This window comes from Furipterus horrens, unplaced genomic scaffold (genome assembly GCF_987537825.1).
Source record: "Furipterus horrens unplaced genomic scaffold, mFurHor1.1.pri manual_scaffold_3, whole genome shotgun sequence".
Taxonomy (NCBI): Eukaryota; Metazoa; Chordata; class Mammalia; order Chiroptera; family Furipteridae; genus Furipterus; species Furipterus horrens.
Window position 1 is genome coordinate 191,387,752 of NW_028327173.1, and position 27,892 is coordinate 191,415,643.

Below are 27,892 nucleotides of genomic sequence, written 5' to 3' on the forward strand. Positions count from 1 at the left end.
ACAAGGATACGAATACCAGGAGGTAAGGATTATTGGGGGCTATATGGAAGGTTGGTTCTCACAATAATTCAGGTACCTAGATTTAAAAGTTAAGTAATTCGCTATCACCCAATACAGGAGACTAATGAACAACACAAATAAATGAACAAAATTGAATAAGAAGCAAAGTAACAGTTATCGGGGGGGGGGGGGGGAAGAGGGAAGGGGCTAAGTAGGGGAAGGGTTAGCAAAGGAACTAGTATAAGTAACCCATGAACATGGACAGTGGGGTCGGGATGGACCATGGGAGAAGGGGTGGGCTGGGTGGGGAGGAGCAATGAGGGAAAAAGTGGGACAGTTGTAACAGAAAAATTAAAAATAAAATTAAAAAAATAAAATAAAAAAAAGTTAAGTAATTCTATAAGCTTTATATTGAAACTAGGAATGCATTGCCTATTCTCACTGCTACCCAACATTAATTTTCACACCCCAGAGGTAACTGCTTTCAACCTTTTTTTTAAGCTGTTTTTTTCTCTTATTTACGTCCACATTTTAAAATCATATGTTTATTCTGCCATTTTGGGCTTTTCGTGTTTTATATTATTTATTAACTTCCTATCAGATTGAAGTTTAGCATTCTCAGACCACCTCCCCCCTTCCGGCCCCACACAGCCCCGCCCTCCCCCCAAACACACACACACACACACACACACACACACACACACACACACACTTCCCTTCCTCCTATCCTCTCGGTAGAGACATAGTATCAATTATTAGTTAGATCATTGTTCACTATTTTCATTATCACTGTAATGCCCTTGGAAGCTTTTGGGCCTCTTAGACTCATTTTTCCTCTCCCGTTTGTTCATGTCTCTGCCATTCTGTCTGACTCTCTGGGGGATTCCCTTAATAATTTTCTATACTCTCTTCTTTCTTAATTCTGTCTAGGTATATATTGTCAAGTTAAGAAATGTTCTGAGTTTCAAACTTCTTCCAGTTGAAGACAGTTTATACAGGGCTGAATCAAAGGAAAAATATATAATTATAATAATTAATATATTACAATATAATAATACATATACATTTTGTTTTTATTTTCTATAGACTAAAATATTTATGTTTATATTTTATAAAGAAATAATACACACATGCAGCCACATCATAAAGTAATTAACAGAAATACATATATATAGTTTATGAGGAGATAAAGTCCCTTCTTCTGAGGTAGCCACAGTGAAAAGGTTGATTTAAAAAAAATAAAAGAGGTTGATGTATGTTTTTTCTTTTTCTTTTTTGTAATTTTTTTTCTTCCTAATATCTCCATGTTTGTTTGTTTGTTTCATATATACACTGAAATATTTTTAGTCAGTATGTAGTTTTCCCAAGTATGAATGTACATAGTAGTTTATTTTATCATTCTATTAATGAGCACTAAGTTGTATCCAATTTAGGCATCTGCAGCGAATACCTTGTACATATAATCTCTGTGCACATGTGTAAGTATTTCTGTAGGATATAGCCCAAGAAGTGGAATTTTTGTATCAAATGATATGTACACCCTGAATTTTTATAGATACTGTCAAATAGGTTTCTAAGAAAAGACTATGCCAATATACCCTTCAACCTGGAGGGTGGCCTTTTCCCCACACCCTTGCCAGCACTGCCTACCACTGGTCTTTCTCTCTGTGCCTCTGGACTATCACTTATCCCTTCCTTACACACTTGCTCCTGTGTTTACTGATGATGAAATTAGAAATAGACCCTGTCTTCAGATACATTACTTTAGGTAGGGATGCTTTGTTTCAGGCAGGAAATTAAAGGGTTCTCTTAATGTCAGTTAAGCCTAGAAGGAATCCCTGTGAGTCAGCTTCTTTCCCCCACACTGCTTAGGCGCTTTTCTCTCCCAATTTTGTTTTTGACTGATTTTATCCAAGGAGCCTGTTTCTTCCCCTCCTAAAGTAAGGAATAAACAGAAAAGTCACAAAATCCAGCAGATAGAGTGAAGGAAGCTTAAGGAAAATATTAAAAGGGAAGAGAAGTGTTTGACGTACTTTTAATATAAAACGTGGAAAAAGTAGAAAAAGGGTGGGAGCTGGGGGCAGGAGGGAGGAGAGCCATTATTCACGGTAATGGGAACCAAATGTTGGCTGGGAAAGCTGCAACATTCTCACACTCTTCCTGTAAACCCAGCGGCTTTTCAAAGTGATAGGAATGGAGAGCCAACAGCACAGGACACGCCTTAACCCTTCCGTACCTGGACAGCTCCTTGCAGCCAGCTTTGAAGAAGTCCTGCTGGGAGGAGAATTTGTGTGTCCTTCCTGCCCTTATGGCAAAAAGAAGCAAGGGACAAAAAGAAGCAAGGCAATGCCAGTAGTAGAACAAAAGGGAATGACAGTTTGCTAAAACACCTCCCACTATGCCTACTTGCTCTCTGTATGTTAGGCTTTCAGACTGGACAATGAGCAGCCTGCGTGACCAATAGCTTCGCAAGTCTGAGTGATGTTATCTTCTCCCAATGCATGTGACAGACGGACAGTCTCTCTTCCTCAGTAATATCCCACTACCTGAAAGCCCTCAGTGGGGTCTGAAGTCCTCTTGGGTGGAAGTATGTGGGCTCCTCTGGAAGCTCCGGCCTTTGTTTCTCTGGGAAGTCCTCACCTGCCACTGTGGGTTGAGATGTGAAGACGGTTAGGAACTGAAGGGCACCCCCTGACCTTATGGCTTCCAGGTGGTCAAGGACAGGCACTTGCCTCTTGGCCTAGCCATTTATCTGTGGAGGGAGATTAAAAAGGAATGAAGAAATAAATTAAGTTCCTGGTTAGGCTGGCTCTTCACTTCCATCTAGATTTGAGTTTTGTTCAGACACCTTTAGAAGTCTATTGTGTATCAGAAAGAAACATCTTACTTTTTTATGTCAAATATTTATCATTTCAGAGGGGCCATCCCCAGGGTAGAGCAGTGGTAGCATCCGGGCAGGTGGTACTGCCGAGTAGGCGAGTGCTTGGACTCTGCCATTAGCTTGACCGCCCCTCCCTCAGTTGTCTCATCTGTAACATTAGTCTCTGCCTTCTTGGAATGGTCAAGGATTACGCGAATTAAAGCGTGGAAAACGTTTAGCACACTGGCTGGCACCTGCTCTTCCCTGTCTTCGTCATTACCCTCACGGTGCCTACAGCTCAAACTGAAACACCTCTTTTATTTCAGATGACTTTAAAAGTCATCTTTGGGATGATTTTATAGTTTTATGTTTTACATTTAAGTCCATGGTCCAGTCTGAATTAATTTTTGTAAGTACTATAGGGTTAGCCCCGACTGGTGTGGCTCAGTGGGTGTGGCGTCATCCCGCAAATCGAACGTCGCCAGTTCGAATCCCAGTCAGGGCACATGCCTGGGTTGTGGTCCAGGCCCCCAGATGGGGACATTCGAGAGGCAACCAATTGATGTTTCTCTCTCACATCAATGTTTCTCTTCCTCTCTTTCTCCCTTCCTTCCCCATCTCTCTAAGACTAAATAAAATATTTATAAAACAAAAAGAAGTATGAGTTAGGTTGAGGGTTTTGTTTTGTTTTGCTTTTTGTTTTTGCCTATGGACATAGTACAGTTGCTACAGCCCCATTTACTAACAAACAAATGGCTTAAGCAGGTTAGCCTTTCTCCACTGGATTGGTTTTTCCAGCTTTGTCAAAATTCAGTTGACCATATTTGTGTGGATCTTGGAAGATTTTACTATTCCCAGAACAAAGGCCTATAGCAGTAGTAGTTTGTTAGAAAATCTTTAGCAAGAACTATTTTAGTTTCTAATCTTCTGTTCTTCATTGTAACCCTGGAATCATACAGATTTGGGTTCTAAAGCAGCTCTTTCACTTACTCTGTGTGTAAAATTAAACCTCAGTTATTTAACCTTAGCCTCAGTTTCCTCATCTGTAAAATAGAATGGTAATAATATCTTCCTTGATGTGCTGCTGTGAAGGCTCACTGTGGTAAGGCATATCATGTGATCAGGTATTTAGAAAGCGCTACTGGTAGTAGTGGTAACAAGATCTGGTTTCTCTGTGCTCGCCTACCCTTAAGCCACGCTCACTCATGCCCTTTGCCTTCCCCAAACCTTAGCTCTTTTCAGCCTTTTTAGTGTATATTCTTAAATGAATCAGGTTATTTTATTTTTTCCTTTTTATTGTATTAATAGCTTCATTATGAGGACATTAGTCATTCCAATTATAGTTGCTATGCTGTGCTGTACTTAGATGGCAGTTTTGACCAGTAAAATGTTTATTTCAGGGTATATGAGAGATCCATGTCTTACCAGCTTTAATTATAGCATCTCTCCATCCTCCACCACCACCACCATTTGGCCACATGGGATTTCCTACTGTTACCTGCTCTTTTATATGCTGTTCCTTCTACCTGGAGTATTCTTTCCAGTAGTCAAATTGCTGGGCATCTTTTGAGACCACCTCCACTTTGAAGCCTTCTTTGATTTCTCTGACAGGAAGTTGCTCCCTCCCTCTTGTTTTCAAAAGCTAGCATCCTGTTCCCAGCACAGTGGCATACAGAGTTTGGGGAGTAGCAGGAGATTTTTTCTTAAAAAACAACAACAAAACACATATTTTCAAATACATAAATGAAATATATTCATACATCTTGGCTGTAGTTAATGGTTAAGAGCTGTATAATATAATCACAATGAACTAGAATAAAACTAGAATGAAACATACCAACTACCATCATGGCAGAATGGGTCTATGGGTGACTTTTTTCTCTTTCTTTACACTTTTTCCATTCCTAATACATTTTCTCAACATGTCTTGCAATTTGTTATTAATTCAGAAGTGGTTATTAATTCATTTTGAAGTGGTAATATTCTATTTTTCCATTTGTTAAAGAGAGAAACAAAAGGGGGGAGGATAACATTTATTGAGTCTCCAGTTGATGTCAGATCCTGTGCTTTGTGTGATTTATTCTATTTATTTCCTAAAACATGGCTATAACACAGGTCTCGTTAGCGGCAAGTGCAGGTGTTGAAATAGGCTTAAATATGTGAACATCTGGGTCCAGCTCTTTCTGATGGGAAAGCTCATGCTCTTCACTAGTTTGACTTCGCTACTTATAGGGAGAGGAAGGTCAGTACCAGTTTTTTCATAGTGGCATCCCAAGCTGGTCTAGACCTGTTTATTAATGATGACAGTGTGCCAAAGGGGGGGTGGAAATATTTCTGAAAATAAACTCATTGATGGAATAAAAGAAACAATCTTTCTGTGAACAAAAGTGAGGAAAAATTGAGTAGCTGGTGCAATATAGTTCAACATTACAAATATCTCTATAATAGTAGGGAAAATATGTACAGTTTTTTCCTTTTGCCAGACATTAATACCATGGTTTGTGTGTGAGCAGAAAACATCAAGAGCCTGAAGAGGCTAACTGTAAGTACATGGCTTGTATTTATAACTTGAATTAAATTTCTACTTGCTTTGTATGCTTACTCTTCTGGATATAGCTTAATTTCTTTCACAAATTTGAATCAGCAGTACAGGCATATTTAGATGGTAGGTAACTCCATACAAGGGAGCTCTCGTAACTCTAGGGGATGGAAGTTGTGGGGCTTTGGTCCTCTTGGTTTTTTACAATGTCCTGATCATACAGGTGCTTGTCAACATGTCTTATAAATATGATTTGTTTTTTTTAGCTATGGTTTAACAAACATACTGTTCAACAGCTATGGTATTTTAGAAGGGATCCATCACTTCTCGGTCTTTTGGCTAAGATTAAGCGTAGAGGAGAATCATGATTCATGAAAGGATGTAAAGAAGAAGAAGAGATAATGAAAGATGTCCCTTTTAGTCTCCTGGCCATTTATGGACTCTGTGTATGGGGAATCAAGCCATAGCCAGACACAGAGATGAATCATACATTTCTTCATCAGCAAGTGTAATGTCTGGATTTAGAGCTCTTAGAGGTAAAGAATTTTTGTTTGATTCAATTCCTAAAATACCAATTCTATATTTCTACTCTTATCACATTCTTACCAAAGCTGATTAGCTTCTCCATACCAACTGGACACAGTTCACCATATAAGAATATGAATTGCCTGTTGATCTCTGAGAAATCCAAGTTATGTCCCATTCAACCTCAAAAATAGGATCATAGGTAAGAAATTATAGTAGCTAAGAGTAACACGTATTGCTTGTAGTATGCCAGGCCCTAAACGTTTTATGTACTTTGTCTCATTTAACAGCTAACTTTTACCGTGTGCCTGCAACTGTTCTCAAAGCTTTACATGTATTAACTGACTTAGTGCTCACAGCTAGTCTGTGAGGTAAGTACTGTTATCATCTCCATTTTACAGATGAGGAAACTGAGCATAGAGAAATGAAGTGGCTTGCCCAAGATGGCACACTGGTGAATGAATGTCAGTCAGGATTCAAACCCAAACAGGTGGTCACAGAATCCATGCTCTTAACCACTCTGCCAGTGATTCTCAGTGGTGTGTGTCCCGATCATGTGAAGGACTTGTTAAAACACAGATTGCTGGGCCCAACCCCAGAATTTCTGGTTCCAGTAGGTCTGGGGTGAGGCTTGAATATTTTATTTTTACCAAGTTCCCAGGCAATGCTATGCTATTGGTCCAGGGACCACGCTTTGAAAATGACCGTCTTCTCCTGGGGCTGATAATTCAGTGCATGCAGCCAAGGACCAGGATAATGGTCTGATCCTGTCAGAGGCAGGTGCTTGTGTTTCACAACAGCTGTGACCTTGGACTAAGCCCCTCTTGTAAATCTTGAGAACAGCAAATTTTAGTAGTCTTGTCTTGACATAACAGAAGCATGTGCCATTGTAGCCATGCGATGGATGTAGTGATTAAGAGGCCAGTTCCCGGTACAATGAAGGTTTGTTTCCATAGATTGCACATTGAACATAATACACACACACAGCTGTAAGAAAAAGACTTGACCATTAGTACATATTTTATTTCCCCTCCTTTGATCCAATGGCTTTTTAAAAAATATTTTTCCTTGTAATTTCCTATTTTAGATTTTAAAAATCTTTATAAAGAAAAGAAAAGTGACAAGTGGAGAAGGTTTAAAAAAAAAAAAGAAAAAAAAGAAAGGTGGAGTTTTTGGAGTTGTCTCCTGTTTCCCTTGACCAATTAAAGAAAGGGGGCAGAGACAGGTTGCTGAAGCCGAAAAAGCTGTAGACTGACTGTTCCAAGGTGCCTGCTGTTTTGCTTCCTGGGGAAAAGATGAGAAACTAAAGGAGCCTAACTGATGTGATGAGGCAGGAATTCTAAATCTGTGGTACTTCACAAGCTGTTTGTGTGCACTAGGTTTGAACCCGGCATCAATTCAATGTAAAAGTATGTAGTTGGAAACTGGCATGTCAGCTGCCCTCCACAGTCTGCACATTAACTTTCACTTTCAGAACTTCTCCTAGCTTGTCTTCGCAGGGTGTGAAAGCTAGGTGCGGTGGTCCAGTTTTACAAGGGCCAGCTGTGCTCGTGTGTACCTGTGTTGTTGTCACAAAGGCATCAGTCAGACTTTGATAAAAATCCTGTTGAGCTGGACTCAGTCTTTATTGTTGAATGAACTGGTGTCAGGGAGTTAGTTCTCTTTTGGCTTTCTTAAAGGTCACTCTTTGCTCACTTTTTTAGTTCATATTTTTCAGGCTTCATGTGGTATGCTGGCTATGCCAAAGTAAAGAGCTAGATCAAAGACATTTTTTGTTAATAGGCTAAGGATCACTCTGTCTTTTCAGATCCAGATTGCTAATAGGTGAAAGACCAAGGAGTCTCCATCCTCTGGCTCCCAGAATCCTAAATTGCCTTCTAGAACAGTGCTCTGAACTTTACCTTTTGAAAGGTTTGGTTTTATATCTAGCTTTGTGTTCCATAAAGCTTACCCCTTGAGTTTTTGCCAGATGTGCTGAGAAATCCAACTTCGTCCTTATTTCCCCCGCCTAGGGGTCATTGCATCGGTCATGGAGTGGTACGAGTATGGAGAGAGCAGAAGTCGGGTGCACATTCTGTGTCCAGTGTCACATCCAACTGTCTGGGACCTCACTGAACTTTTAAAGGACAGGCGTATCAGATCTTAGCTTTTTGACCTAATACCTCAGAGTATTCTTCCCAAATTTATGGAATTGTCACATAATATTTAATAAAATCAAAGTAGTTAGCCAAAATATCCCCCAGAGACTTTTTCCAGTGATCACGACTGGTTCCTTTTCCTTTCTGTATCTCCACTTATTGGCTGAATACTCAGAAAGCTCCCCTCTCAATTGCTTATAATTACATATTTTAAATTATATATCTCATTTGGATTCTACTCATGTTCTTAATCTCTTGATTCTTGCTCTTTTTTTTTTCTTGTATTTATTTTGAGCTGCCTTATTTTAATTTGTTACCCCACTTCCACTTTCTGCTTTTCTGTAAAGATGTGTATAAACAATAGGCGACAGATGCACTTTTTAGGTGCCAATTGATAAACAGTCTCATCCTTATTTAAATTCTTAGTTCAGGACATCTTTGCCCTATCCAAACCCTTTATTCCTCAAGGAAAATGAAACTCAAAAGAGTCAATCTATTGAATCAATCTATTTCCTCTACTTAATAATTTAATTACTTTATCCAAAGAGGAGCAGTTCTTATGATGACTAATTTGTGATTTATGGTTCTAGTCTTTGTGATTGTGATTCAGTGTATGATTTAATATGCAATGAAGGAGCTCATACAGTGGGAAAGGAAGGGGAGAGATAGAAGTAAATTAGCTGCTGAATATATAAACTGGTAATTGAGATGCCAGTTCCAGGCCAAAATCTAACATTAGCAAACCAATGATTTGGCAGCCCATAGAGAAGGAAAAGGGAATCACATAAGCCTAGCGTTGATTCATGAAAAAAATAAGTCATGCTAGACTAACCCTCATTTCCCTTCATGGTAGAATTACTTTATTTATTTATTTTTATTGAGCACTCATTTTATTCTAGCCTATTTTATAAGAAGTTTTTATTGAATTTATTGGAGTGACATTAGTTAATAAAATTATATAGGTTTCAGGTGTACAGTTTTATAATATATCATCTGTATATTAAATTGTGTTCACCATCCCAAGTCAAGTCTCCTTTCATCACCTTATATCCCTCCCTATACCCTCTTCTACCTCCTTCCACCTCCCTTTCCCTCTGGTAGTCACCATACTGTTGTCTGTGTCATAATACTTTAGTAAAAGATGATCAGGGGACTAAAAAAGAATTGCCGTAACTGAGTTTCAGCAAGGCATAATGAAATCCTGTGAGCACGGAAGAGAAGTGTGAACAAGATAATACTATCATTAGGAATATCTGGTGAGTAAATAGGCAACTGAACCCAAACAATGATTCAGTGTTAAGTTTGAGAAGGAAATCTCTGGGGCTCTGTCATTGGCTCACTAGTTCTCCATTCTTCTCGATGAATTCATGTATCCATCCATATTTACCTAAGTGCCTGCTCTGTCCTAGGCGCTTATATCTCTAGAAGACATACTAATTCTATTTTCAGATGACATGAAGTAGGATGGGGATACTGAATACCTTGGATGACAGTCAGGATTCACAAATACTTAAACAGACTAATTTCATGTAGTAAGGAAAAACATAAACCTGCTCACGTGGTTTTCAACACCCAAGAGTGCAGGCTTACGGGTTTAGGTTGACTAAGTGTAAGAGACGGTAATAGTGGGGTAAGAACTACCAACACCAATAGGAGCATGTGGGAAATTCTTCACGAATTAAATGAAGAAAACAGACTATAAAGCAGATAGTACAGCATCACTGTATACACAGAGGAAGTACTGTACATCAAAATGTTCACAAAGTGGTTGTAGCAGCCGTCTTTGAGTGTTGGATGACAGAGGTGACTTGGTTTTTGCCTTTCTATCATGTGGTATTTCTCAGATTATGCTGTTGAGGATATGTTGTTTTTGCTCTGTAAAAAAAAAAGGCACTTTTGTTTCATTTTGAAAAGGTGAAAGGGGGTGTAGCCACTGCTGATAACAGCCCTGGAGGTGGGGAGGAGGATTGTGATTACTCTCCCCCACTGAGCAGTGCTCGCACCCTCTGCCCGACCCTCCCTGGTAATCAGCACTGTTAGTAAATCCTCACTTCCTCTGCCTGGCCAGCTCCTTGCCTGTGGTTCGGGCATTCTCTAGCTTGAGATGTAATAGATTTGCTCACACCTGTTTCTTAGTGTCCTTATTGTTTGTTTTCCCAAAGGTTTGGATTCACTTTCCATGGGAGGAATGTTAATAATAGCAGCTCACATTTATTGAGCATTTACTATGTGTGCCAGATGTTGTGCTAAATACTTTTACATGGATCATCACATTTAATTCTTGGACCTGCCCTGTGAGAGATGGGATTGATTTTTATTTCCGTTTCACAGCTGAGGAAACCAAGGCACAGAGAGGTTATGTTGCTTTTAAGTTGCAGAGCCAGGATTTGAACCTCGCAGTCTTGTGCTAGAACCCAGCTGCTGGTGACTAAATTGAGCTGCTTCCCGTTCTGAGGGTCATCAGTTCAGAACCTGTGGTCCAGATCCAGGGGCATGGGGCCTCTGCTCTTCTTCCAGAATTCTGTCACTAACCCAGCTTTTGCATTGGTTTTGATTTTTTTCCAGCATCCAAAACCTTTTATTTCTTTTTGCCTCCTTTCTTGGATTATTTCTTTCATCCTTTCCCAAGAGCCTTTCATCCTCTCAAATAAACAAAATATTTAAAGGTTTTTAAAAGCCCTTTTGCCCTGTTCTCAAGCAAAAAGATCAGCTTCACTTTATAATTTCATATAGTTCTGTGCTTTTGACCTAGCATATAGGTCATCAAAAGTTCACATAGTTTTTCCAGATAATTTCTGAGCTTTTCTGGATCTGTAACACTACCTCTATTGTACTTCAGCTCTTCCTGCAGAAGCACCATCTCTGTATAGCTCCATAGATTCAAAACAGAAAAGGCAAAAGTATGTAATCTTAACAAGAAAACTGAAAATTAAAAAATAAATTTTAGTCTTTAGCACCAGCATTTTCAGAGATCATTTTAAAATCACATTCCAAAATCAAAATTTTTTAGGAATCAAGGCACCTGTCACCATGAGCATAAAATCTCTTGGCAGGTCCATCTAACTCATTCCACTTAAATCATTTTGGGCACAGGTTTTATTTGACTAGCTATCCCTGTTCCCAGTCACCAGTAACCAAAAGCAAATCTTAGACTTGTTAGTAGACTGTTTCAGTATTATCTGTTAATACCCCAAAACCAAGGAAATACCCCCGAAGCCAAGGGAGGTCCCCCCACATTATGCAGTGCCTCTCTGATCGTGTAGCTTTCTTTTTCTGGCCAGCACTGCTTTGTACTACTCATGGGAACCCTTCTGTCACCTAGGATTTTTAGCATTTACAGCACCTTTGCAGCACTTGTATGTGCTATGACTGCTTTCTTTGAGATCGAGAATATAGATGAATAAAATGTAGCCTCTGCTGTCCTTAAATACCTACACATTCTACCTACACATTCTATAAAGTGCCTTGGAAATGGGTGTATATTCTTTCTTGTGAAGAAATAGTAAGATTCTCTCCAGAAAGCACTTCCATCATGGCTTTATGGAGTTTTTCATTAAAAGCACTATTCGCATTTAAAAAAAAGATTTATTTGTTTATTCTTAGAGAGAGAGGGAAGGAAGGGAGAAAGAGAGGGAGAGAAACATCCATTGGTTGCCTCTCACACACCCCCAGCTGGGAACCTGGCCTGCAACCCCCGAACCTCTTGGTTCACAGGCCAGCTCTCAATCCACTGAGCCACACCAGCCAGGGTGCATTTTTTTAAATTTATTGATTTTTAGGGAGAGAGAGACACACACATTGCTTTGCTGTTCCACTTATTTATTCATTCCTTGGTTGATTCTTGTTTGTGCCCTGACCAAGGTTCGAACCTGCATTCTTGTTGGTGTATAGGGATGACGTTCTAACTAACTGAGCTAGCCAGCCAGGGCTAGCACCATTGGCATTTTGAGTAGCACATTATTTTTCTAGTATAGGAATCTTCCTTGCATTTCTAGACATGTAGCACCCTTGACCTCCACCTATTAAATCTCAGTAACCACCCACAACCCCATTAATATGACAATTGAAAGCACACCCACACACTTCCCAACACCCTGGAGAGGGGCAGGGGTGTCCCTGTACATGGCAGCTCGGGTTTTGCTGGGACTGAGTGGAGGACGCTTGGGAAATGGACTGCAGAGTCATACTTTGTGTACAAATGTCACATTCCTCTGCCTCATCCCTACCCTGCACTCTTTTTATTTTTTTAAGTATATTTTATTGATTATGTTGTTACAGTAGTTCCAATTTTTTCCCCTTTGCTCCCCTCTGCCCAGTACCCCCCTTCCCTCCAGCAATCCCAGCTCCTTTAGTTCATGTCCATGGGTCGTACATATAAGTCCTTTGGCTTCACCCTTTCCTATATTATTCTTAACATCCTCCTGTCTATTTTGTACCAACTGATTATGCTTCTTAGTCCCTGCACCATTTCCCCATTTCTCCCCCTCCCCCCTCCCAGCTGATAACCCTCCAAATGATCCCCATACCTATGATTCTGTTCCTATTCTGCTTTGCTTAGTTGGATTTTGTTTTTACTTTTTAGATTCAGTTGTTGATAGTTGTGAGTTTGTTGTCATTTTAGTGTTCATAGTTTTGACCTTTTTCTTAAGTAAGTCCCTTTGACATTTCATATAATAATGTCTTGGTGGTGATGAACTCTTTTAGCTTCACCTTGTCTGGGAAGCACTTCATCTGCCCTTCCATTCCAAATGATAGCTTTGGTGGATAGTTTTGCAACCTGGTTGCAGGTTGCCTTTCATCACATTGAATACTGCTTGCCAGTCCCTTCCTGCCTGCCAAGTGTCCTCTGAGAAATCAGCTGATAGTCCCATAGGCACCCCCCTGTAGGCAACTCTCTGCCTCTCTCTTGCTGCCCCCAGCACTCTGTCTTTATCTTTCACCGTTGGCATCTCAGTCATGATGTGTCCTGGTGGTGGTCCCCTCTGGGTCCACCTCGCCCGGGACCCTCCGTGCTTCCTGGACCTGTATGTCCATCTCCTTCACAAAATTGGGACGTTTTCCTCAATTTCTTCAATTTTTGCTTCCTCATTCTGCACTGGTTGACTGTTTTTTTCTTCCTCGTGTTCCAAATCATTGATTTGAACCCTCATTTCCTTCCCTTCACCATTGGTTTTGTGTGGATTTTCCTTCATTTCACTTAGATAGCCTTCACTTCTTCTCTTATGCATTTGCCGTACTTAAGCATATCTGTCAAGCCTGTGAGCATCTTTATCACCAGTGTTTTGAATTCTGCATCTATTAGGTTGTCTATCTCCTCATCTGTTAGGTTGGCTATCTTCTTCTCAGTTAGTTCTCTCATTAGAACCTTGATCCGTTTCCCTGTTTGGGCCATACTTCTCTGTCTCCTCATTCTGAGAGGCTCCTGTGTTTGTTTGCCTCCGCGTCCCAGGTAGAGCTGTCGCTCTTGTTATGTTGTAAGGGGTGGAGCCTTAGGGATTCGTCAGTACAGGGCAACCTGTTTGACCACGTTGTGTCCGAGAAGGAACAATGCCGCCAGCCCAGCACTCACCCCTTTTCCAGGCACCTCTTCTACTACCACACCAGACTCGCTCCCCTCTAGCTGCTGCCCTGGCCATCGTTCCCAGAGTGGGTGGGTCTGTGGACGTTCTAGGACCATGGAGGCCCTTTAAACAAATGGACTCTGCTGAGACTGGCAGTTTCTGCCTTCACCCCAACCCCCATTGGTCTGCACAGTCAGAAGCATTGAGGCTTGATTTTCTTTGGTGCTAGGACCATGAGCTGCGAGGTCCGGTGAGGACCTGGGAATGCTCCCCAGATATCCCTCCTGACTTTTTAAAACATGTGACTGCGCTTTCCGCTGGCCTGCCGCTGCTGTCGCCACCACATTGCATCCTCTTCACCCCGACTCTGCCCCTCCTACCTGTCTGGATGAGTATTTCTTCTTTATATCATTGTTTGCTGGACTTCCATGTAGTCTGGTTTTCTAGAACTTCTGGTTGTTTCTAGTTTTGAGGTAGTTGTATTCCTTCTTAGTTTTGGAGGGAGACGCAGCATGTCTGTCTACGCTTCCATCTTGGCCAGAAGTCCCTACCCCTGCACTCTGATAACATCACATCATTCTCAGGAAATCTTGACCCTGAAAGCATTTCTTTATGTTGAGTGCAACAGCCTGCTGAGCACACTTTGCTACAGAACAGTGCGTTGTACATATTGCCTCCAAGTTCCTTAGAACCAGCATCCATTGGCTGGACCAGATATTAAAGCAAAGGGAGAAGCATAGCCCTGTAGTGTGTATTGGCTAGACTCGGAGCGGTTCTCAACCTGTGGGTTGCGACCCCTTTGGGGGTCGAACGACTCTTTCACAGGGGTCGCCTAAGACCATCGGAAAACACATATGTAATTACATATTGTTCTTGTGATTAATCACTATGCTTTAATTATGTTCAATTTGTAACAATGAAAATACATCCTCATGTCAGATATTTACATTACGATTCATAACAGTAGCAAAATTACAGTATGAAGTAGCAACGAAAATAATTTTATGATTGGGGGTCACCACAACGTGAGGAACTGTATTAAAGGGTCGCAGCATTAGGAAGGTTGAGAACCACTGGGCTAGAGTTTGGGAGTGTTCTCCAGAAAGGCAGTTATGGCAAAAAACAATGTAACATAGAAAGTAGATGAAGCTCTGAGTGAATATGCTATTGAAAATATGGTACTTAGAGAAACTGGCCATGGTGTTGCCTGTTAGCTACATGTGTAGTAAAAGGAAAATACAGCAGCGTTCACTTTGAATCTTTGACTTTGAACCAGATGTTAAACATTCCCATAGCTAACTTACTTGGCCCTATATACTTCATTATAGAAATGATATAAAACTTTCAGAAGTTAAATACAGGGAATATATACAATATTATATTTTAGTATTGTGCAAAGAATAAATACTAAGATGATAATAGAATAAAACCCAAATTTTAGAAGAATTATTGAATGAATCTCAAAATTTTGGTGGGATTAGAAAATGTATGAGTAGTAAACTAGAATGGATTAAGGATCAAGGGAGTGGGATGGAATTTTGGGATTGAGGTCCCAGAAAGTAGGTTGGAATTTTGGGTGGACAAGGAAACTATTAGATGCTATAGAAAGGAACGTGTAGATCTGTGATCTCAGGCAAAGCCCAAGTGAGAGCCAGTCACTGACGGCACCTGCACGCTGCAGACCCCGAAGGCTCGTGCGTGGGCTGTGGGGTACCATGGCCGAGTAACATCCTCTGCAGTTCAAAGCACGTAAGCTTCTCGTGGCACTTACCACATTGCGTTACACAGCAGTCCTGCCCCACCCGGGGTCTCACTATAAAAATTCCTCCCTCTTTGCTAAAAGCCTCAACTCGCTCAGGAAAAACTTTTTTTGTGATTTGGAGACTGGGTTTATGTTATGATGAGGTTAAAAAGAGCTTTCACTGTAAAAGTTTATGATGTTGCAGTCTGTTCAATATGTGTACAGTTGGATGAATAAACGTCTCATTGGAGTTCCTTATTTGCTCTTCTCTCGCTGACTGTCCCACCATTTACATCCACGAGCGTCTGCTTTGCATACACACACCTGAGAACCTGTCCCTGCTCGTCTGCAAATAAGGAGGCCTAGTTACAGACTCTGATGTCTGATATATAATGGGAAGATATTAAATGCCTCTTAGGAGTATTTGTTATTAAAGCAGTTTGTAGAAATAAAACCAATCTAGCTAGCCAGTGAAGTGAATTCTGATACAAGCTACATGGTTGCATAAATCCTCTAATATCTAATCCCTAGTCTAGATAGCTGCTCGTGGCTAGAAACTTGCAAGCCAGGAGTGGAAGCAGAGGAATACTTGATGAATTTTCTGACCTTTGGTCCAATTAGCATAAATAATAGTTTTATTCTAGATTCAAATACCTGCCCTAATTGGTATGGAAATCTCAAGGTTATTCAGCCAGGCAGTTCCTGCTGTTTCATCTGCCCCTTTCCTTGCGTTCATTTGTTCATTGGATCAGCCCGCTCTGCCTTGAACCTTTCCTTCATTTATAATGGATTTCTTTCTCCTTTGCTCCTCCTTGTACTCAGAGCTCACCTAGTGTCCCCAGCTATGCGGTAATTTCTTGTGAGTTATCCTTCAGTGAGCTTACCTCTTCCCTCACTAATGAAAGAACTAACAGGTTTCTCCGGCTCCTCTTTTCCTAACCCTGTAACTCCTGTTTGACTCTCGCTGAGCGCTTCACTTTGTGAATAATGTTAACATTTTATTTATGTACTTAAGAACATATTTGTATTCAGTCATTGGTGGCCACATTTCTTCATACCTCCAGAAGCCCCTTGGGAAAGGTCATGTTTGTTTTGTTTTTTTTTAACTGTATATAACAGTTTGCACATTAAAGCATTTCAAGAGGGATCACTGAAGATCAAATGTCATACTCAAAAAAATTATTAAATAAGCTCTGAGATTTTTGGTACTGTTCTCCAAGGTTAGCTGAAAGTGTATAATCGTGCAACTGAACTGTGGGAGCCAAACTGTGGGAGGGGACGATCAAGGGATGTGACACATAAGCGGTGACATTATGTGAGTAGAAAGCCTTTCATCCATGGACTTCAGAATGTATTACACAGACTTTCTCTTAACTAGGTATTTGGAAATCTCTTTGAGGGAGGCAGGCAGACCAAAGCAGAGACCTGAAATGACCAAGATATGCAGGAGGTCAAGGAGGGAGCACGGGCTTCTGGACCCAGCAGACATTCCACTGTGCTAAGTAACCAGGCAGACTGGAGGTTGGGACCCAGGAAAGCCTGCATAACCTCACCCAGCATTGCTGTATCTCTGTCACTGAAGTGACCATTAATACCAAAGGATATTTACAAAGAAAAGAATAATATGATGATTTAAATCACTACACATATTTCTTTTAAAGTAGGCACTGTTGCATTTTTGTAAGCTCCATTAACCAGGGTTTGGGGTAAGGTTGTTCACTATGAGATCTTAATGTTTCTTCTATGAACAATCTTCTGGTAACTCTACCTTAAAAAGAAAAATAAAATACAGGATAGCTAAAGAAGGTCCAGAGGATAAAAGCGTTAAGGAAATGCAAGAACTGTCAGATGAGACTGTCTTAAAATATATGGGGACCTTTTTAAAAAATTGCGGTAAAATATATGAACATAAAATTTACCATTCTTTAAAAAAAATTTTTAATTGACTTTATTGGGGTAACATTGGTTAATAAAATTATATAGGTTTCAGGTGTACAGTTCTATAATACATCATCTGTATATTGCATTGTGTGTTGACCATCCCAATCAAGTCCCCTTTCATCATTTATCGCCCCTTTACCCTCTCCTGCCTCCCCCACCCCCGCCTCCTTCTAGTCATCACCATACTGTTTGTGTTATTTTATTTCTTTGTTTAACCTCTTCATCTTTTTCACCCAGCCCCTCCAACCCCCTCCCCTCTGACAGCTGTCAGTCTGTCTGCTCTTTGTATCTACGAATCTGCTTCTATTTTGTTAGTTTATTTTGTTTATTAGATTTCACATGTGAGTGAAATCATATGGTACTTGTCTTTCTCTGACTGGCTTATTTCATTTAGCATAATATTCTGCAGGTCCATACATGCTGTCGCAAAAGGTAAGATTTCTTTCTTTTTTTACAGCTGGGTAGTTTTCCGTTGTGTAAATAAATGTACTGCAGCTTCTTTATCCACTCATCATTGGGGGGCGCTTCGAGTACTTCCACATCTTGGCTCTTGTGAATAAGGCTGCAGTGAGCACAGGAATACATATATTCTTGTGAATCAGTGTTTCAGGTTTTTTTGGATATATTCCCAGAAGTAGATTCACTGGGTCATAAGACTAGTTGCATTTTTAATTTTTTGAGGTAACCCCATACTGCTTTCCACAGTAGTTGCACCAATCTGCATTCCCACCAACAGTTCACATTCTCACCAACACTTGTTTGTTGATTTAGTGATGATTGTCATTCTGACAGGTATGAGGTGGTATCATTGTGGTTTTAACTTGCCGTTCTCTGATTATTAGTGATAGTGAGCATTTTTTCTTATGACTGTGGGCCTTCTGTATGTCCTTCTAGAGAAGTGTCTGTTCAGGTCCTTTGCCCATTTTTAATTGGATTGTTTGGGGTTTTTGGTGTTGAGTTTTATAAGTTTTTTATAAATTCTGGATATTAACCCCTTAGCAGATGTATCATTGGTGAATATGTTCCCCCATTCAGTGTGTTGTCTCTTCATTTTGTTGATGGTTTCCTTTGCCGTGCTAAAACTCTTTAGTTTGATATACTCCCATTTGTTTATTTTTTTCTTTTGTTTCCCTTGCCCCAGGTGATATAGCAGAGCAAAAATTTTTGCTACGAGCAATGCCTGAGATTTTGCTGCCTGTGTTTTCTTCTAGGATTTTTGTGGTTTCGAGTCTAACACTAAAGTCTTTAATCCATTTTGAGTTTATTCTTGTGTATGGTGTAAGAAGGTGATCTAGTTTCATATTTTTGCACATGTCTGTCCAGTTTTCCCATTACCATTTATTAAATAGACTATCTTTGTCTCACTGTATGTTCTTATCTCCTTTGTCAAATATTAATTGACCATAAAGATGTGGGTTTGTTTCTGGGCTCTCTGTTCTGTTCCATTGATCTATATGTGTTTTTATGCCAGTACCATGCTGTTTTGATTACTATGGCCTTGTTGTATATTTTAATATAATTTGTATATAATCATATAAGGTACTATGATTGCTATTCAGGTCTTTTGTGATTCCATATAATTGTGGTTCTGTGAAATACACCATTGGCATCTTGATAGGAATTGCGTTGAATCTATGGATCGCTTTGGGGAGTACGGACATTTTAATGATGTTAATTCTTCCTGTCCATGAGCACGGTATATATTTCCACTTATTTGTGTCTTCTTCAATTTCTTCAATGTCTTATAATTTTCTTGTACAGGTCTTTTACATCCTTGGTTAAATTTATTCCTAGATGATTTTTTTTTAATGCAATTGTAAATTGGATTGTTTTCTTAGTTTCCTTTTCTGATAGTTCATTATTGGTGTATAAAAATGCAACTGATTTCTGGATAGTTATTTGTATCCTGTTACTTTATTGAATTCATTTATCAGTTCCAGTAGTTTTCTGGTGGAATCTTTAGAGTTCTCTATATACAGTATCACATCATCTACAAATAATGACAGTTTTATTTTTTCCTTTCCAATTTAGTTGCCTTTTAACTTCTTCTTTTTGTGTGATTGCTGTGGCTAGGACTGCCGGTACTGTGTTGAATAAGAGTGGTGAAAGTGGACCTTCCTGTGTTGTTCCTGATCTTAAGGGAAACACTTGTAGTTTTTGCCCATTGAGTATGATGTTGGCTGTGGGTTTGTCATATGTGGCCTTTATTACATTGAGGTATGTTTTCTCTATTCCCACTTTGATGAAGGTTTTTTTCTTTTGTTTTTTTTTATGATAAATGGTGCTAGATTTTATCTAATGCTATTTCTGAATTTATTGATATGCTCATATGGTTTTTATCCATCACTTTGTTTATGTGGTGTATCACATTTATTGATTTGCAGATATTGTACCAACCTTGCATCCCTGGAATAAAATCCCGCTTAATCATGGTGTATTATCTTTTTAATGTATTTTTGAATCAGGTTTAAGATTTTGTTGAGGAAAGTGAAATTGCTATTTTAATTATTTAACAGTCAACAGACATTTATTGAGCATTGACCATGTGCCAGGTCTTATGAGCGCTACGAATAAAACGGAGAGCCGAGCACACCCTGTCTGTATTCACAGTGGAGTGGGCAAGTCAGATAGTTTATCACACAAATGGATTTGTAATTCAAACTGTGTTTGGTTCTGTTAAGGAAAGATACCTATGCCGTTTCTCTTTTTTAATTTGTCCACACAACCACTCTAAGAAATCCGCTGTCTTTTCCCTTTAGGAGCCTCCACACAGGCGGCTTTGCCTGGGAGGGAGAGGTAGAGAACAACGCGTATAGCAAGGCTACAGGCGTGGTCCCCCAGCACAAGTATCACCCCACGGCAGGCAGTTACCAACTCCATTTTGCTCTGCAACAACCCGAACAACAAAAACTTCAGTCCCGGCAACTTCTGGACCAGAGTCGAGCCCGGCACCAGGTAATTCAACATAAGACTTTTCCAAGTACTAATACTTTCCTTCTGTTGGTAGTAATAATGATAATAAGGTCAATGGGAAAATGCAGGAATACAATTTACCAAAAGTTTACAAACACCACCATGGCTTGGATGGTTCTTGGGGAATCTACTCTCAGAGAAGAAATATTCTGAAGCCGTAACATTGGCTTTGCTATAAAGTGATGCTGATCCAGTTTTGACATTCTTCCATATGAATGTTTCTCCACAAAAATCTCTACTGTAGTATTTACCCTTTCTTTTGTATGATCTTAGTTTAGTAACTTCCCAGAGGGTCTAATTCTGAAATACCTAAAGGGTAGCATTTTAAGAAATTTTTTCTAAATGTATTCCCCTTGCCTTCATCAACTTGGTTTTCATAAGCACAGGTAGGAAATGGTCATAAGTTAAGTTGTTGGTCTTGGGGTTCAATAGTTTGTACTCCAAACAGTGCAGACCAAAATGTAACCATATACTCAAAAATCCTTGCTATTGTGGAGCTTCCGCTGTACTGAAATGTTGATTCTCTACTCACGGTCTATAAAATGACAGAAACTCTTCTGAGTATGTGTGAGAAGGCTATATTGCACGTGTGTATCAGTATGGCCCCAGTTACAGAGAAAGGATGGCTTCACAAAAAAGCCGTAAAGAGGTAATTTTTTTTTTATGAGTCAGGATTATCATTAGAATCATTTACCCTATTCTACATGCTCTATTGGGCTGAATCAGTATTGATTCTATGAGGTTCCCTGATATTTGGTTATGTAAAGAAGCGTCTTATATCAGCTTAATCGCTTTTCATTTGCTCTTATAAAAATGTAGTGTGCATTAGTTTGAGCAAAATTAATATTCACTCTAAGGCTAAGGCAGCATTTACCAAGGTTCTTCTTCTAAATAATATCATTATTATTATGCTCTCTACTTATCTTTTCAACTACTGTCCAGGTTCAGACATATTTGTTATTTCAATATGATTCCTCACTTGATCATCTTTATCTGTGAGAGTACTCTGTATGTTAAATTAATTCCTTGTAATTGATAAATTCTGAATGCAGGCATTTGGGAAGTAGTTTGTTATGTCATTTTTACTGGAGAAATATCCAGACTTCTTGTCTGGAAAATATGGGATGGTAGCATCTCATGTTGATTACCAACTGCCTTTTGTGAGACAGAAATTTTCTTATTTAGAAAGCCTAAGGGGTAGTAGAGACATTCAAGCCAGTTTGCATTTTTACAGGTCTAGATATGATTGTGCATCTTTGATATTTTTTAAATCTGTGTAAATTTTTTAAAACTCTTTAGATTTCTAAACTCCAACATCATTTAGAATACTGAGAATGCCAACTTAATTAGATACTAGAGAGTGGATGTATCATATGTAACCTTATTTCTAATATGTGAGTATAATCTATGGCCTAACCTATCTAGACTGCTGGTCCCTTATAATTTTTAATGCTTCCATACCTTGAAATGGTGGGCGATTTTTTTAAAAAGGAAGTGCTTGTAGGGCACTGAAGTTTTGAAGAAGGAAGCACAGTTTTGCTGATGTGCATTTCACTTTTAGAAACTGCTTCATTTTTCATTCCTTCTCATTCTTTTGATTAGCTTTCAGCAACTCACATTCCTTTGAAAATTCAGAGGACTACTATTCTTGTGTGGATTTTTTTTTTTCCACTGAGGATCATACTGGTTTAGCTTCACTGAACTATGAAGTATATGGAAAATATGTTTTTTAGAATCTGTCAGAATATCTGTCTTAGGGAGGAGTCAGAACTCCCAAGAAGGGAGTTGTCTCGTGTCTCCTGGAGAGGGAATAGAAAATCATTCATCACAATTTTATATATGTTTATAACATCATTTTATTTCTTCCCCCTATTCTTCTAATCCACAGTTTTATTTGGGTAAAAATGAGGAAGGGTGAAGTTCTGGGACTCTAGGGGAGAGCTAAAGAAACTAGCTTCTATTAGTTTGAAGAGTTTGTAACTAATAAAATAGAAAATAAGATATTAAATGTTCTTGGGTGAAAAAGGTGAAGGAATTAAGGAAATAAAACTCATAGACACAGAGTGTCTGGTGATTATCAGAGGAAAAGGGGGCTGGGAGGGGGTAGTAGAAGAAGGTATGGAGGGATAAATGGTGATAGAAAGAGACTTGACTTGGGATGGTGAACACACAATACAATACACAGGTGATGTATTATAGAACTGTACACCTGAAACCTATATAATTTTATAACCAGTTTCACCCCAACAAATTCAATAAAAAAGAAACAAAGAAGAATAAAGCTATTAAGTGTTCTAACATTAAGAATATTTAGTAACTTAGGGCCCTTTATTTCAGGGGACAAGAATCATTTCACAAAAGGAACAAAACCCTAATGGATTTTAAGCCTTATGACTGTGTTAGACCTGAACGTTATAATTACAACTAAATTGTTGATTGAAGCGTGGTTTGCATTCTCAATATGTCCTATATTTCTGTCCTTGGGTTAACTTTCTGAATAAAGATGGTTTTTCTGATGAACTTCTTATGCTTTGGATTCACTTTACTTAAGAGTAGGTAGCCATTGATATAACTTAACAATTTGGTTAATTGCTTGTTTAAGAACAGTGGGTAGAATTGAAATCCGATTTACCTAGCATTCTTCTACAAGAGAGTCCTGTTTATAGAATACGACATTAGAGTACTTTATAGCCCTGGCGGGTGTGGCTCAGTGGATTGAGCTCTGGCCTGCAAACCAAAAAGTCGCTGGTTCGATTCCTTGTCAGGCACATGCCTGGGTTGCGGGCCAGGTGTTCGGTTGGGGGCATGTGAGAAGCAACTGATCGATGTTTCTCTCCCTCTCTCCCTCCCTTCTCCTCTCTCTAAAAATAAATAAATACAATCTTTAAAAAAATAAAAGAAGAAGACTTTATTATGTTATATTTCATATTGCTCGATATTAATTATGGATGGTGCCTTTCATAGTGATCTCCTAAAAATGTTTGGGGAAATATCTTGCAGCCTTTCTTGCATTACTTGCAGAGGAAATTCTTCATCCTTTTTGCACATCGATAGCCAGCTTATTGAAGATATTAATTTCAAGAAGGCACACTGATTCGGGAAATGAGATTGGAAATGAACGTCTAACCATTCATGAGGAGCCAGCTTTGATCTTCATCTCAGTCTAGTGTTTCACTCATAAACCTAAAAATTGTCAGGCACGGAATCTACCCCTACTAAAAACTGGTCCTATAATGTGGGCATGGGGGAGGAAAGTCACCCAGAGTCATTGGCAAAGGTTTCCAGGGACAGCGGTACAAAGGAATAGGTGTGATCCAGTCTGTTTGAAAGAGAGCATGATAAACAAAAGACAAAATTGAAACTACGAACTTTTAAACACTGGGCCAAACCATCAATTCGGTTTTTTTTTAACAACAATGTTCTAAGTCAGAGCAGAGGTCTGCAAACTTAGTCTATAAATGGCAATATATTAGACCTTGCAGGCGTTAGATAAGGTCTCTGTGGCAACTACTCAACTCTGCCATGGTAGAATGAAAACAGCCATAGAAAATACGTGAATAAATGAGTGTGGCTGTATGCCAATAAAACTTTATTTATAAAAACAGGCAAGAGGCTGGATATGGCGTTCAAGCCCTAGTTTGTAGACCCCTGGTTCTGAGCAACAGAGCCCCTTGGAGGGCCTATTAAAACACCAGTTGCTTCCCCGGCCCCATTTATGATTTAGTAGATTTGGGATGGGGCTCACTTATTGCAGTTTCTAAGTTTCTGGGTGATATTAAGGCTGCTCTTCTGGGTATCACACTTTGAGAACCATTGAGCTAGAGGGAAAGAGATTAGAAATCTCTCCTCTTTATTTGTTTTCTGTCCTTTGGAAGGGAGACTGGATATGTTAAAACTTAGTGTTGCCCTTATAAATTTTGGCAATCATTATTTATAGGAACTTTGTATCCATCTGTCTCGCTCCATCTACTACAGTCCCTTATAAATAAGTTTTCCAAACTTGAAAATCTCCTTGCTCATTCTTCTTATCAGGGTACATTGTGCTCAGTGATCACTGCTCCCAGGATTATTTCATAGTGGACAAGAGATAAGTCATAGGACAGATTCCTCCCTCTTTGTTATAATAATAATAGCCAACACTTAATAAGCACTTACTGTGGTCCAAGCACTATTCCAGTTGCTTTACATATATTAATTCATTTAAAATGAGTTTTGGGGTGGTTGGGGGAAATTATAGAATCTTGATAGTCCATGGATGGCTGGCATGTCCCTGTGTGTGCCTCCTGTCTAGTTTCCCTCGTTGCTTCCCACTTCCTTCTCACACTGGCTCCCTGCCCCTGAAGGAGAAGGCTAAAACATTTTCTTTGAGCTGAGTCGTGGGACTTGCTTGGGCCACAGTGACTGCGGGCGACATCAGCATGAGTAGCCCTCCATGCTGAGGTCTGTGAGGAGGGCTTCGCTGACTGTGAGGCCCGACTGACCTGATTCTAATTGCCGACACTGAGCTGATGTTATTCTTGGCCCAGGACAGAGCGATTACTCAGTAGTTTCTGTTAAAGTGATCCTTTGTTAAACTTCTGCTCCCAGCCCCCCTCTCCTTTCCTCCCACTCTCTTCTCTGCCCCATCCAGACTGAAAAAAAAGCTCAAAAAGCAGAAAAACTAAGGACATTTTGATGGCCAAGGCAGAGCTGCTGAAATTTCTTTTAACAAGCAAGGTAGAGAGGACGCTTTTGGTTCCCAAAGCCCTTCAATATTTAGCTGACTTACATTCAACATAGCAAGGTAACCCAAGGCAAGAGAAAATTGTGCTTCCTCAATTCTTCTCATCCTTCCACTCCATCAGTTCTTTGCCTCCCACCTCACACTGTGCCCAATTGTGCCAGACTAACCTAGATTCACTAAGGGCCAACAGAGACCAATGTTCCTGTAACAGGCAGGGGAGGGTGGGGGGGGGGACTCAGTGTTCACATCAAGGGGTCTTTCATTGTGCTAGTAACATCTTGAGTGCCACACGTAATGAGCTTTTGCTAGTGGTATATATATATATATATGTATATATATATATATATACATGCACATGCGTAACCTCACAGGTGTGGAAAGGATTCCCATGGAAGCCCAGCCAAGTCTTGTTATTCTGCTCCTAAAAGTTCATTGCATGTGTCTAGAAAAATTCTGCCCCACTGGTGGAATGAATACTGTTTCTCTAAGCCTTCAGCCGCTGTGTGTTTGTGTTGTGGGGGAGGGGAAAGAAAGAGAAATTCAGCAGGCACCCCAGCTTTTCCAGGCAGCCAGCAATAACATGCTGGCTCCTCAGCGCGGCACAAAGAGAGCAAGCAAACAGACTCGCTGTGCAGGGGGAGTCTCTGCGTTTTCTTAACAGAGTACTTGAGAGGAAGGTTGGACTGGGGGGTTGTAAAGGGAAAGAGCTTAGGCCTGTGTGCTTCAGTTCCTGGAGCACTTGAATGTCATAACCTACTGCTGCTTTGTGTTTTTCATTTTGTTTGGTTTGGGTTGGGTTTTTTGTTCTGTTTTGTTTTTCCCTCTGACCTTTATCCGGAACTCATATAAACTTAGTTTCTAGATCATGATTGTGATGGTGATAATGATGATGATGATGATTAATTTTCCTAGAACCATTTGATTTAGTAGATGTTGCCAGATCAAGCTCTTTTTTTTCTTCTTACCTCATCCAAACACATGGAAAATATGTGAAATAATACATGTAAAACTATTGTACATTCAGTTGGTTGAAACAGGCATGCTGGACAAGCTTTGGGGTCAGGTAATCCTTAGTTTAAATCTTAGCCCTGTCCATTCCATAACCTGGGATAGGTTACTTTGAGCTTCAATTTGCTTATCTGTGACATGAGGAGGATAATATATAGCTGTGGGTTATCATGAGGTTTGTAATCCTCGGGATGTTACTATGTGCGAAGTGCTGAGCCAGAAGTTTTATTTGTATTATCACGTTGAATCCCCACAACTGCTCTATTATCAGCCCCATTTTATAGATGAAAAAACAGCATCATTTATGTAACTTTATCAGGGTCACATAAGTAGTAAATGGAAAAGCTGGGATTTGAACCCAGGTGTCAGCCCAGCATCCAGGCTCATTCGATAAATAGCAGCCATATGTATTATTACATAATAAGTACATTCAACAAGTACTTACTGACACCTATAATACTGTATTTGAAAAGTTATTCTCAGATACTGTGACTAATCTCCTACTATATATGTATACTGTCACAAAAGAGATTTGCTTAAACCTCTGTAAACTACTGTCTAAACATTATCCAACTTACCATAGATTCTTAAGGAAATGTCTTAAGGTGTTCCTGGGCTTAAAACTCTTAGGAATGTCTGTACTTTACCCTTCCTTGTGCTAGTATTATTCGGTAATAGGGACAGGGACTACTGGGGTGTGTAATATCCTGAAATACATTCTAGAAGTTTGGAGATTCAGAACACCTAATGTGGGCTGTTATTAATAACAGGAATTATATCTTCAATTATCACTCTGGCCTTTTTAAAATTTTTATTAAATTTATTGGGGAGACACTGCTTAATAAAAATATATGGGTTAAAAGTTACAATCTATAATACATCATCTGTATATTGCATTGTTTGGCCTTTCAACCCTGTTATTTTTACTGTTCATACTATTTTAATTTTATTTGTATGATAGGTGTTTTGAGAAGACCATTAGGAAATATGGCAGGTGTCTATGAATATGAATAGCACAGATGACACCTTTGCATGATGAATCATTATGCTTGCTTTTTCTGTACCTTATAAATCTAATTCTCAATGCATTATTACAATACAGACATCAGTTCATCATACTGGTTCATTCCTAGTAGTCATAGAAGTCCCCTGGTCTTCTCTAGGTTGTTTTCTGAGCTGCTGCTAGAATAGTGTCCCTCTGGAACCTTGGAGGAAGGTGAGGGCAGAGAAATGGACAAATAGGGAGTGACTCCTGAGTGCTAAATGCAGATTATCTTCATCCATTGATGAGGAAACTGATGCTCACAGAGTGGAAGTAACTTATGCGAAGTTGCACAGCTAGCTAACTGCAGAGATACTATCCAGACCAGGGCAGAGGGCTTCCAAAGCACCTTTTCACTCTACCACCCTCCCGCTGGTAGAAGGTGACTCTTCATTTGCTTCTTGGTTTTTAACACCTTTATGATCCATCACATAAGCCATTCCAGTTTTATTGCTGCTGCTGCTGCCATACACCCATATACACAAATATATAAGAAAGGGTTAGCATAATCAATCAAAATTCCAAACTCTCCATGGTTGTGGGTATCTTAAAAGGCAACTGTTCACCTATGAGCTGCTTGGGTTTGATCTTATTTGTTGTATATTCTTAAAATGCGGTAATGCTACAGCTGCCTGATGACAAGTTTTGTTTCCTCCCTCGCCCTGTGACCTGTGGTTTGTTTCTGTTTATCTGTGGGCATATGAGGGACTGAACAGCAATAGCTTTGTGAGAGGAGAAAAGTCCTCATATTTAAACATGAAGAACCCCATCCGTGATGGGTGCAGCCATGGGAAAACACATAATGAACATATGACAGCAGGGTCTGTGCAAGATGCGCAGT

At 39.6% G+C, this 27,892-nt stretch overlaps 1 protein-coding gene across 8 annotated transcripts in view; it reads left to right on the forward strand.

Moving 5' to 3' along the window:
• The window catches only part of TTLL5 (tubulin tyrosine ligase like 5), a 257,546-nt gene that overhangs the window by 151,985 nt on the left and 77,669 nt on the right, over positions 1 to 27,892 (forward strand). For all 8 annotated transcript variants that reach the window (XM_090271201.1, XM_090271202.1, XM_090271199.1 and 5 more), the window contains one exon: positions 20,065 to 20,260. In XM_090271201.1, coding sequence (XP_090127327.1) covers positions 20,065 to 20,260 — 196 coding nt within the window. The remainder of the gene's footprint in view (positions 1 to 20,064; positions 20,261 to 27,892) is intronic.